The following is an 11,325-nucleotide window of genomic DNA, read 5'->3' on the forward strand; positions in this document are numbered from 1 at the left end:
TAAGATAAGATAAGAATCCTAAATCAAGTTAAGATTTACTTCTGTAATACGAATTTGCGAAAAATCCTTATTTAACATAGTTAAGACCTAAGATAAGAAACTCTCTGTAATACGCCCCGTCTCAATACTGATTCATTTTTGCAAATTCATTCACTTAGATGGCATTTCAAAGAACTGTTTAAAAAGTTGCTTTAACAATTATAATAAATACATTGCTGCATTTTACTCATTCTTTTGCATTTGAGGGTAGAAAAGAGTCAGATAGTTAAGTAGAGGTCAGCTTTGGAGGTGTCTGGGAATTATATTTATATAAGTGTTACATATAGTGTTGAAACGGTCTCTACTGTTAGATTCCAGTAAAGCAGACACACATGCCTGGTTAAGCAGTTTGGGCCTCTATTGTTAATTGATCTTATCCACCTTTTTCTTCAACGTGGAAGTAAGCCTATGGGTGAGACTTCCGGTTCATTAGCCGCTATAGGTAAATAACGAGGAGAATAACAACGTGCAGTAAACGGTAAAACAGTTTGCACTACAAACCAGTGTGTTCATAATTAAGATAATATGATAAGACACACCAACTTTCAATATCAAGCAGCAAAACGAACTGTTTTGTTCAGCTAAAAATAGCTGGATGGAGTGGAGGCAGATGAGACCGGAAGCCAGACCCATAGAATTTACAAATGGCCGCACCCATTTTTACGACAAGAAAAAGGTGGATAAAGATCCTTTTTTTTCTATGCTGACACATAGCGAGTCAGCCAGCCAGTGTTTGTTGATGTTGTTGCCTTGGCAACAGTACAGTGACTCTAGGCCACAGTACAGTGGTGCAATGGTGAGTCAAACGGGGGGAAAAAATGAAAAGAAATGCAAGAGCAAAAATCTCAATCATCACAGGGTGGAGATCGAAGAGAAGTCTACAAGTTTCTATGATATTATGTTCTCCAGACATAGCTTCGGTCTATGGGATTTTTTATTGTTTCGTTTTGTTTTATTGTGCACCAAAAAAAATAAATAAATAAATTATCTCTTTTGCCAATCTCTTGACCCAACAAGTCTAATCACTTACAAAAGTAATAGCTCAGCTTTCCTAAATAAACTACATGATTGTCTGATTTTTGGTCAAATCACAAGACTATATGAGCAATAGTCAGTGATTCTGGGTAATGTTTCTGCTTCTATTTTACTTTTTTTTTTTTTTATTCTTGTTGCTATGTTTGTGAGAGTTACGCAAATATTCATGTTCACCATCATAATACAATACAAAACAAAACTGCTGTGATTTTAGTTGCCATGTGACCTAGTGGTCAGGGCTAAAAGTTTGACAGCATATTTTTTAAATAATGATTTTACCATTGTGTTTTACACACACACACAAATGGTTTTCATGTTTTTTAGTGAAACTCCATAGTCATAATGATTTTTATACCGTACTACAAACTATACATTCTATCCCCTAATCCTACCCCTAAACACAACCCTCAAAGAAAACTGACTTTATGAAAAAACACACAGTCCAAACACATGAACACATCAACACAAGATATACCTATGTAGTACTTTGGGCTTGGCAGAATTAGTCTTGCAAGGCATTTTTACGCAATGTCTGGAGGATATAATATACACTTAGACAGGAAGGATCCATCTGACCAACTTATAAAATGATCAACCACATTTTTACATGATGTAAAGAGGCAGGTAATTCTCAAATCGATGATACCATAATAGCATGGTAGCATGGTGCATGTACACTTTGTGGTCAAAATTTACCTGAATCTTAAACTACTAAGTGCAGATTATTTTATGGATATAAGACTCAGCAATAAAACAGAACATGCAGTTGTTCCTGAGGATATCTCATTTGCTTGCCAAAGCTTCAATAAAAAATAAAGAAAGAAATACAAAATAAAGAAAGAAAATAAGTAATATGAAACCAAAAAATTGAGTGTGTCATTGCCATTTGTGCAATTTTAAGTCTGGTTTATGTGTCCAAACATTTTTGGGACCACTGTATCTTATGATATTTTTTGAAGATCATGAACCTTGTTATATTATGAACCTAAACTTTTCAAAAATCAACAAGTTTCTGAAGCGCTCATTGTATCAGTCTGGATGCATGCAAACAAATATTTGCCTCCTAGCAGAATGATAAAATCCCTGACTCACACAAGTGAGCCAGTCAGTGAAACTGCAATCGGTGGATTACATCAGCACTAGCCACTGCAGCAGGCCATGGGTGGGCTGTGTGAGGCTCAGACTTAAGCAGCATTACTCAATACGGTCTCATAATAAGCGGCTCAAACATACACAGAACAGTAGATCAGTAGTATGCCTGGTCTATACTCAGCTCAGCTCAGCTCACCTCCTGGAGAAGTGTAGACATGTGAGGATTGCGCCCCTCCTCTCTCTTCTTCAACAGACGGCTACACAGTATCAGGGTGATCAGAGAAATGATGAAGATGCCAAGATCTGGGGTCAGGAGCCACACCATGCTCCAAGGATCCTCCAGCGGAAACCTGCAAAAGCAACCACAAACTCAGCTATAGGGCTGCCCTCGACTAAAGATTTTTCTGATCGGCTAATAGTTGTTCATTTAAAGCTATTAGTCAACTAATCACATGTTTATAAGCAGCATTACTCAGTACGGTCTCATAATAAGCGGCTCAAACATACACAGAACAGTAGATCAGTAGTATGCCTGGTCTATATACTCAGCTCAGCTCAGCTCACCTCCTGGAGAAGTGTAGACATGTGAGGATTGGGCCCCTCCTCTCTCTTCTTCAACAGACGGCTACACAGTATCAGGGTGATCAGAGAAATGATGAAGATGCCAAGATCTGGGGTCAGGAGCCACACCATGCTCCAAGGATCCTCCAGCGGAAACCTGCAAAAGCAACCACAAACTCAGCTATAGGGCTGCCCTCGACTAAAGATTTTTCTGATCGGCTAATAGTTGTTCATTTAAAGCTATTAGTCAACTAATCACATGTTTATATTAATATTAAACCATATAATTCATAATAATGAGCCTTTAATTGCCCATAGCCCATCAGCGCTCAAGCGCACGCATAAAGCTTGCCACAGCGCACCGCAGAAGCAATGATTATGAATGCGTTGGGAAAAAAACAGCAAGAAGACTGCCTTAACATTATAATAATTCATTGATAAACTAGTGTTTTCTGTATTTTCGGCTGCAGTGACGAAGTCGACGACATTGACTCGTCATCTCCACAGTGGACATGCACATTTCATATGGATTACATAATCTGAAAATATTTGTTTCCATTTGAATTGGTTCACTTAAAAGTAGACATTTTGCTTTCTATAGGTATATTTTTCATGTCTGTGGGGCAAGCATGGAGTTTCGGTTGTACATTTGTTTTTTTGTTTTTTTTGATGCGCTCAAGTTCACAGAGACCTAGACGGCAGAAAGTGCACCCTGATTGCTTTCATCACTTTACAAAAGCACAATAATTTGTTGTTTTTGTGAGTGCACAGAAATAAAAGTAGACCTTTTACAGATTTGAAAGATGTATTACTTTTATCTGTATGACCAAAAATGACGGAGTGTGTTAAGTTAAATGCAAATGATCGCACCGAGCAAGCGGGCAACTATTCAGCTGCCACACTCCGCACAAACACTTGAATAGCGCACATTTTTCTAGGTTAACGTTAAAGCGAGCAGCCACGCAATGATGCTACTACTTGCATGTTTCAGATGATAAGCTACATTTGAGGTCCCAAACAAAACGATGTACTGTAATTACGACATAGACCAGCTGTTAATAATCTGTCCATCACGTGACTTTGCCACTTCCTATGGAATTTTTTTTTTCTGTCCCTGCGACTAAGTGACTAATAACATTTTGATCGACTAAGCCTCTTTTCGTCGACTAACGGTTAGTTGACTATTAGGGGGCACCCCTACTCAGCTGTTAAATGCCATATCTGAGCAATATGATGTTATACAGATCAGAAAATGTAGACTTTCAGGCTTTTCATGAAGAAAAGAAAAGAAAAGAAGGATTGAAAATGTAGCCATCATTTGGAAATAAAATAAAACAAAAAATTCAATTAAATTAAATATGTGATCTAGCATTGATCATTTTCATGTCACGCCTCACATATACTGTACATGCTCTCATTCTCTACATTCTCTACATACCTGGACACTCCAATATGTCTTGATAGAGTCTCCCATGAGCTGCCTACAGAGAGAGCAAGAGAGAAGGTTTGTATGCTCAGGATAAAATGAGTCACAATACTGTCTAAGTACTGGACACTGTCAAGTTGGCCATAAAGATGAGCCAACCGCAAGTGCCCTCGCAAAGCTACCGAAACATTTCCATGAGACACTGAACTCTCCTTTGGCAGAGTCAGCCAAAGGCTACAAGCCCTTGAAGTCTTTGCAGTCAGCCTGGCGATTCCATAAAGATGTGTGGGACTCAGGAATGATACATCTTGCATTGGTCTTTCTGGACAATTTTGGAAGGGAAGGCAAACGTCGTCCAAACCTCAAATAAGAGAGGCTAATAACTGTGGCAGACTCTAGGCTCTGTTACAGTACATATCATGCAATTTGTGATTTTGGCAAGTTGAACAAGGTCCTGTATTAACATTCCTATGAGATAAATTGAACTTTCAGATTTAATTTAAGTTAGATTTAGCTTTTGACACATCATTTCCTTCTGATTTTATAGGTACTAAGGTTTAGAGTTAGAAAAAATGACTTGGTTAGTTAACCAGACTGTTGTTTTGGAACCAACAAAAAATTTAGATCCAACAACATGTCCTGCTTGACAAAAATGACGATCACCTGTGAATGCCCTGTTGTAAAATTCAGTTTAATCTGGTAGCTGTGTTTTGAAAAATAGCTTGCTTTTTGCCATAACATCTTTGGATCAACTTGTTGAAACAAGAAGGTTACTGAATACACAGATTAAAACTTTGGTGCCGTATGGTTTGAATGTGGATTTTAAAATGATAAAAAATTTTTTTGACACATTTGAGATTGAAGCTAAATATGCATTTTTAAAGTATGTTTGCACATATGTATAGGTTACAGGATTTGTGACTTGTGGCAGTTAAGTGACACAACTGATGCTGGTAGGTCACATGACAGTAGCTAAATTTACATGGATACCTTTTGTTTCAGTCGGATTGAAATCATTACGACTGATGAACTTGAACGTAGTGTTTACATGAATGCTAAATAAAGAGATTGGCTTGATGTACGAGTTTATATGTCGCAAGCTTCAAATCAGATTTGATCTTCTGACATTCGCACACTGCATGAATATACTGTACAAATATGAGTTTGCCTCCATTTCAAGAAGAGCATACTAGCCAATAGCCATCCTATAAATTTCAGGTCCTTATTAGGAGACGATGAGCAAACAAAGCTTTGTGCCATGCTGCTTATATTTATCAAGCAGTAAAAATGCCACTTCCCACACCCAAAATAAGGTGTCTGTCAAAGAAAGTCTGAGCAAGGACTGGTGGGACAACATTTGTCCTGCACCATTTCACAGGCGATGACTGGAAGAATTTTACAACGACAACAGCCATTTATGACACTTATGATTCGGCAGCTCGTTCTTTGTGTCATACGTCATTACACCATTTCTACGTCATTGCAAATGTGCATAACTCTCCAGTTTCAGTTTTCAATCCAATCAAGTGTTTACATGTCCTACTGAATGGATTAAAAATGGTTTAAACCTACAATCTGAATGAAATTTTTTTAATCGGATTTAGCCAATTCATTCTGATTGACATGGTTACATGTGTCTTTTTTACTAGTCCGATAACAAACGGATTATTAGGGACCATGTAAACAAAGCTAATGAAAACATGGCCAACATAGTATGTCTGGATTACATTTATACTACAAAGAACATACTTTTTTAATAGTTACTTAGTAGTGTTGTCAAAAGTACCGATGTCGGTACTGAAATTCTAAAAATATGACGATGCCAGCATTTCCCGCTAGCATTTTGAGCGCTGTTGAGCGGATTCTTAAACAGCTCTGATTGGCCATTGTGTTCACGCGGTCAGATATATTAGGGATCCACTACTGATAGACACGGCTTTCAAATGCTTCCGTGTGTATATGTGTAAGCGCTTGGTGAAGAGCGTGAAGCGATGATCATTGGAGCCAATCACAGACATATCTGTTGAGCACGAGAACATAATGGCCACTCAGAGGTGTTTAAGATTCCGCTCAGCAGCGCTAAACATGCTAGCGGGAAATGCTAGTATCGACACATTTTTTAAATTTCAGTACCAACGTCGGTTCTTTTGACAACACTATCACTAAGTAATTACTTGTTCAACAGAAATACCTACTCACCCCGAGAAGACAAAACGTGACATACAGATCTGTCTGTGACCTTCATTAATGTTTTAGTTGATCAAGACAGGTGTGTTAATTAATTATCCAACACTGATTGTGATGAACACATTTTTCACCTGTGAGTAATTACTGACTTCTGTTCTCATTTTGAGGAAATTGTACTTTGACAAAGGCGGTTAAAAATAAAGTCTAAGTGAGTATGAAGTTATACAGTATATTTTTTCTTTACAAAGACCATCTTGGACCAGCAACAAACCAGCTACCAGCTTATGGTGGTTCAGTTGGCTTTGAACATGTTAACTTAGCTGGTCAACTACCTACAGAACAGCCTGGACATAGGCGGAGCGTGTGTAAGGCTGGGGAAGGCTTAGCCTTGGACAAAAATGCCCCTGCACAAACAAATTAAATCTATTACGTCTGTTGCTAACAAAGTGAATATGAATAGACAGTGTCGATTGCGGCATTAAATTAAGATCTGCTCCTGTTGCACCGTATTTCATTTAAGGCATTTTTACAGTGTTGCACATTTTAACCAATCACACACAATTCTGTTGAGCTAGCCTTACCCTGGAGTTGGTTCACCCTCCGCCTATGAGCCTGGACCAGGTAATAACTCGAGACCCCTGCTTTGATCTTCTTTTTAATTTTTATTTATTTATTTATTTCACCTGAAACAAGTCGGACTTACAGTTATGTCCCAGTTCATCATCAAGGCTGGGGATGGTATATAGGCAGATCTGGAAGCTGACATGTGCCAAGAGGAAAATCAGACTGGTGCTGAAAAGGGCCTTGATGTAATGTCCAGTGTGTCCTGTGGAACAGAGAAAAGTCATCGTTCAAACTCATCAGTTTTGTTGAGTGTGCGCGAGTTTGCTGTCTGAATTCCGGACTCTTGCGAATTCTCTCATCATAAACAACAAAGCGCAGATGTACGTACAATGTAAGTAAGACATTAATTTAACAGGTGTATACAGCTTCAGTGATTATAATGATAGTTTCGTTTTTTTGAGAGTGCTTAACCTCGCATAGATCAATGTTAGTGATAATGTCACTTTCTATATATAAATAATTTATTCGCTGTTTGAAGAACTGTGGAAAGGAAACGTTTTATAATGATCAATTTCTAATGCCTGGACCAGGTAATAACTCGAGACCCCTGCTTTGATCTTCTTTTTAATTTTTATTTATTTATTTATTTCACCTGAAACAAGTCGGACTTACAGTTATGTCCCAGTTCATCATCAAGGCTGGGGATGGTATATAGGCAGATCTGGAAGCTGACATGTGCCAAGAGGAAAATCAGACTGGTGCTGAAAAGGGCCTTGATGTAATGTCCAGTGTGTCCTGTGGAACAGAGAAGAAAAACACAGCTCTTGACGGTTGGCACAAAGGTTGATGTAGAAAAAAAAATCTTGGTTAATGAAAGTTGATAATTATTTTATGTTAACGCTGATAACTGATATGACGGTCAATATTACAAATCTCTACAGTCTGCATTTACAAATTAGCCTGGTTTCACCTCAAAATAAACCTGAAATGTACAGTTCACATAAGTTTTGACAACATTTTAATAAAACTTTAAAAATCGTGGTTAAAAAAAAAATCCAGAGTCACAATATGTCAACTACCCATCGGTTGTCATAACAATAGCTTTACAAGCTTTGCAGAAACTCTCTTAAGATTTAATTGCAACATTTACATTGTAGCCACCCAGAGATGGGATTTCTAATAACGTTTTTCCAACAACGCAGCATAGGAGCAAAATGAGCGTGTGTGAGCATTTAACTTTTGTGAGAATTAGGAAAATGCAATGGGCAGGCCCAGCTATTCTGATCATGGCAGGACTGTCAAAATACACTTTTTTTGTGGCTAAAAAATAATTTCTGCTAAAGCATAAACGAGCAAAGAGCACTGGTACGTCCTCTGTAAAAAGCTCCAAACTAGAGCTACAACTGGTCACTGTTAGGACAGAGCTTTTATTTTTGTTTTAAAGAGAGTTTTGACTTTGTAGCAATATAGGCGAGGGCTAGTTTTCAAACTCATTTGGGTTGAACTCACAACTTCAATTGAGAGTGCATATACAGTGTGGAGAATTACGGGTGCATATAAAGGACTTCTTTTATAGAGCGCAGCAGCGCACACCACTTTAACAAACATAAACAGAAACAAATTTGTGTATACATAACTTGTATTAGTGTGGCATAGTGAAGCTTTATAGGGGAGTAGAACTGGGTTCAATTACTGCTGCTTATTAAGGCGTCACTATTGTTATTGCTCATACTGTACTATTGCTCACCCAGAACTTCCAAAACTTTTGTACCACTGACATGAATGATACCTCATATTTTGCGCCTTATTGAACAAACTTGTTATTCTTTCTTTTTTCCTTTTCTTCTTTTTTAATTTTAAAGCAATTGTCCTTTTCCGTACCTAACTGTAAAAAATGTATATGCTGCAGCAGGTTTATTAGTTTGCAGATCTATTACTACAACACTATTACTACAACAGCTCAGGTCTATTTTGACATTAATTTCAGAAATGAACTTTTATTTAACTTGTGAATGAATTATATACAGAAAGCAAGCAAAGACTCCCCCTATAATAATCATTGAAGCGGTCAAGCACTTCAGTTCAGCACAATCTCTCACAGTTCTGCACGCCAGAGGCACAGCAGAACCAAAGCACATCTTACATAATTACCAAAACAATGGTCTTCTGCAAGAAGCTTGTAGTTTTATGCTTTTCAACGGTAAAGGGCCAAAAGTTACATAGTGTAGCTTTAAAATCTCAGGGAATACTTCAAGTAAATTATTGTATGTCTATGGGGTTCAGCTGATAAAAATTAGAAAATTAGAACCGTTGCTTTATTATAGTTTTTCTAACTATAATAACCCTGCTATGCAGTTGCCATGGTTTAAGTGTGTTACTATGAGCATATAATGGTGTTCTTAGAGTTATTAAAACTTATAGAGTTAATAAAACTAACACCAAGCTATGAGTTTATAAAACTAACACCAACCAAATTCAATTGTAGACATGTTTGTTATTTTTAGCTGCAAGATAGCAAAATGCTCCTATGGTTATCATCACTATCCTATATCTAGGGTAATTTTAGGGTGAGAGGAGTGACTTCTGTATTTAGCACACTCAAAGAGTGATAATTCAGTGGATTAACTAATACCATTCACTATAAAAAAATTTTATCGTCCACCATGCAAAAAAGTTTTGATTGTTTAGAAAGGTACAAGCACAATTCTCCACAAGCCATATAATTTCTTTCATATCCGTACCACAAACGGCCACGCTAAAGTTTAAGACTTAGGGGTTAGGGTTTTACACTAACCGCAGGTACAAATAGTAATAGTGCCTTAGTAAGCACTCCTTATAGGAAGAGAAAAAAAGCTGCACAGTCGACAATTACAGCCTGAAATGAGTACCACCTGAGGTCTGTGGTTATACTTTACGGTAAAACACTGATGGAAATGCACCGCTGCATAATGTAACCTGTAAAATAAAGGTTTTATTGGACAGACAGCACTGCTTGGGGTTTTCAAGTTGCTCTGCTTAATGCAAACTGTACTTCAATTTCCAGTATATATGTGAAAACGGACAGGATCGCAGCAGAAATATTCTGGCTAGACAAGGTGAGTGAGGGCACCTGGGTAAGAATGAACACAGAGAGGCCTCTGCAAAGCTTTATTTGTCTTTCCAGTTTGTCTTGGCATTTTCTCTGGTTTGTTTCCAGTGAGATTCAATGAAAGGCCACTTCAGCGCTCGCCACAGATAGCAGCACCGCTGTTTACCTCTAACCTACGCACTATAGCAGGAGTGTGAAATCTGTGGGGCCATTATAAGATTTTCTGCAGAACTAGATGACTGTGATGTCTTGTGTTTTGACACGTGTAGCCGTGATTGTTTTAACAAGAATCAGGGCTCTAGAGCACTTGATACAGCTCCATATATCCCAAAAACGGTGTAGAGTTACTGAGTCACTATGGAAAGAATAACAGCCTGCCTTAGCAAACCAAGCAAGAGATTTTATTGGATCCAAAAAAAAAAACAAAAAAACTACAACATTAGACAATGATATACTTGTTAAATTGTTAAAAACATGAAATAATTTATAACTTTTAAAATGTGTAGTTTATCAGTGTCCCTGATTACATACTAATTCAGTGACAGTGTGCAAGCCATTTCTAGGTATTTCTAGTATAGAATTTCTAGTATAGAATCTAGAAGAGTATTTCTATGCTGGTTGCCTTGCCGAGAACTCTTACTGTTACTAACTCTTAACTGCATGACTACATTGTGATTACTGATGCATTTTCAGTGTGAAACAATATAAGAATGCTGCAAATATACCCACAATTTTGGGGAAAATCTACAGCAATTCAATCATTTCTGCTGCAAAAATCTGAAAAAAAAAAAAATCCTGCAAAGTCCTGGTGGTACTAATAAATGTGTTTGGCAAACAATTTGGGGTGTTTAAGTAACTTCAATTCAGAGTATTTGGCAGTAGAACGGCCTATTTGTAAATAAGTCACACACTGAGATGCTTTGTGTTTTTCATATTCAGATATAATAAAGAATGGAAAAAGCATCTCCTTATAGAAGTCAACATCACTTTGCTTGATAAATAAGGAAAATATGATCCTTTTAGCCATGAATTTGAAAAGGTTTCATTAGTATTTTTAATCTGGAGGCCTTCAGTGGCTTCCTGCCGCATCAATGACTACGTTTACATGGACATCAATAATCTAATTATGTACCTTATTCTGAATAAGACAATATTACGATTAAGGTGTTTACATGAGTTGCTTTTAGAATATTCCTTTCATGTTCCTGTTTTACATGTTATAGTACATAGTTCGATTAATGGCACACGTCATTACATCACCACGTGACGCCATCCGACATCCCCTCCAGAATTTCACGAATAAACACATAGTTAGTCTTCATTATGATGCCAT

The 11,325-nt window shown here is 37.4% G+C and overlaps 1 protein-coding gene across 1 annotated transcript; it reads right to left on the minus strand.

Moving 5' to 3' along the window:
* Window positions 1–2,708: 2,708 nt before the first annotated feature.
* On the minus strand, window positions 2,709–7,188 carry LOC107718371 (piezo-type mechanosensitive ion channel component 1-like). The gene is made up of 3 exons (XM_016525416.1): window positions 7,044–7,188; window positions 4,166–4,208; window positions 2,709–2,884 (listed from the first exon to the last, which is right to left on the minus strand). Exons 1-3 carry the CDS (start codon window positions 7,186–7,188, stop codon window positions 2,722–2,724), a joined length of 351 nt encoding a protein of 116 aa, XP_016380902.1. The 3' UTR covers window positions 2,709–2,721.
* Window positions 7,189–11,325: the final 4,137 nt, after the last annotated feature.

The sequence above is a fragment of the Sinocyclocheilus rhinocerous genome, unplaced genomic scaffold, assembly GCF_001515625.1.
Source record: "Sinocyclocheilus rhinocerous isolate Xijiao unplaced genomic scaffold, SAMN03320098_v1.1 scaffold11626, whole genome shotgun sequence".
Lineage (NCBI taxonomy): Eukaryota > Metazoa > Chordata > Actinopteri > Cypriniformes > Cyprinidae > Sinocyclocheilus > Sinocyclocheilus rhinocerous.

What these genes read in the sequence shown, in the direction of transcription:
- LOC107718371 (XM_016525416.1), bottom strand. Translation starts at nt 7,188, where the DNA reads ATGACTTTTCTCTGTTCCACAGGACACACTGGACATTACATCAAGGCC. An exon ending in TGATGAACTGGGACATAACT is followed by an intron (nt 4,209 to 7,043) that starts GTAAGTCCGACT and finishes CTCTCTCTGTAG; the next exon opens with GCAGCTCATGGGAGACTCTA. An exon ending in AGACATATTGGAGTGTCCAG is followed by an intron (nt 2,885 to 4,165) that starts GTATGTAGAGAA and finishes TTGCTTTTGCAG; the next exon opens with GTTTCCGCTGGAGGATCCTT.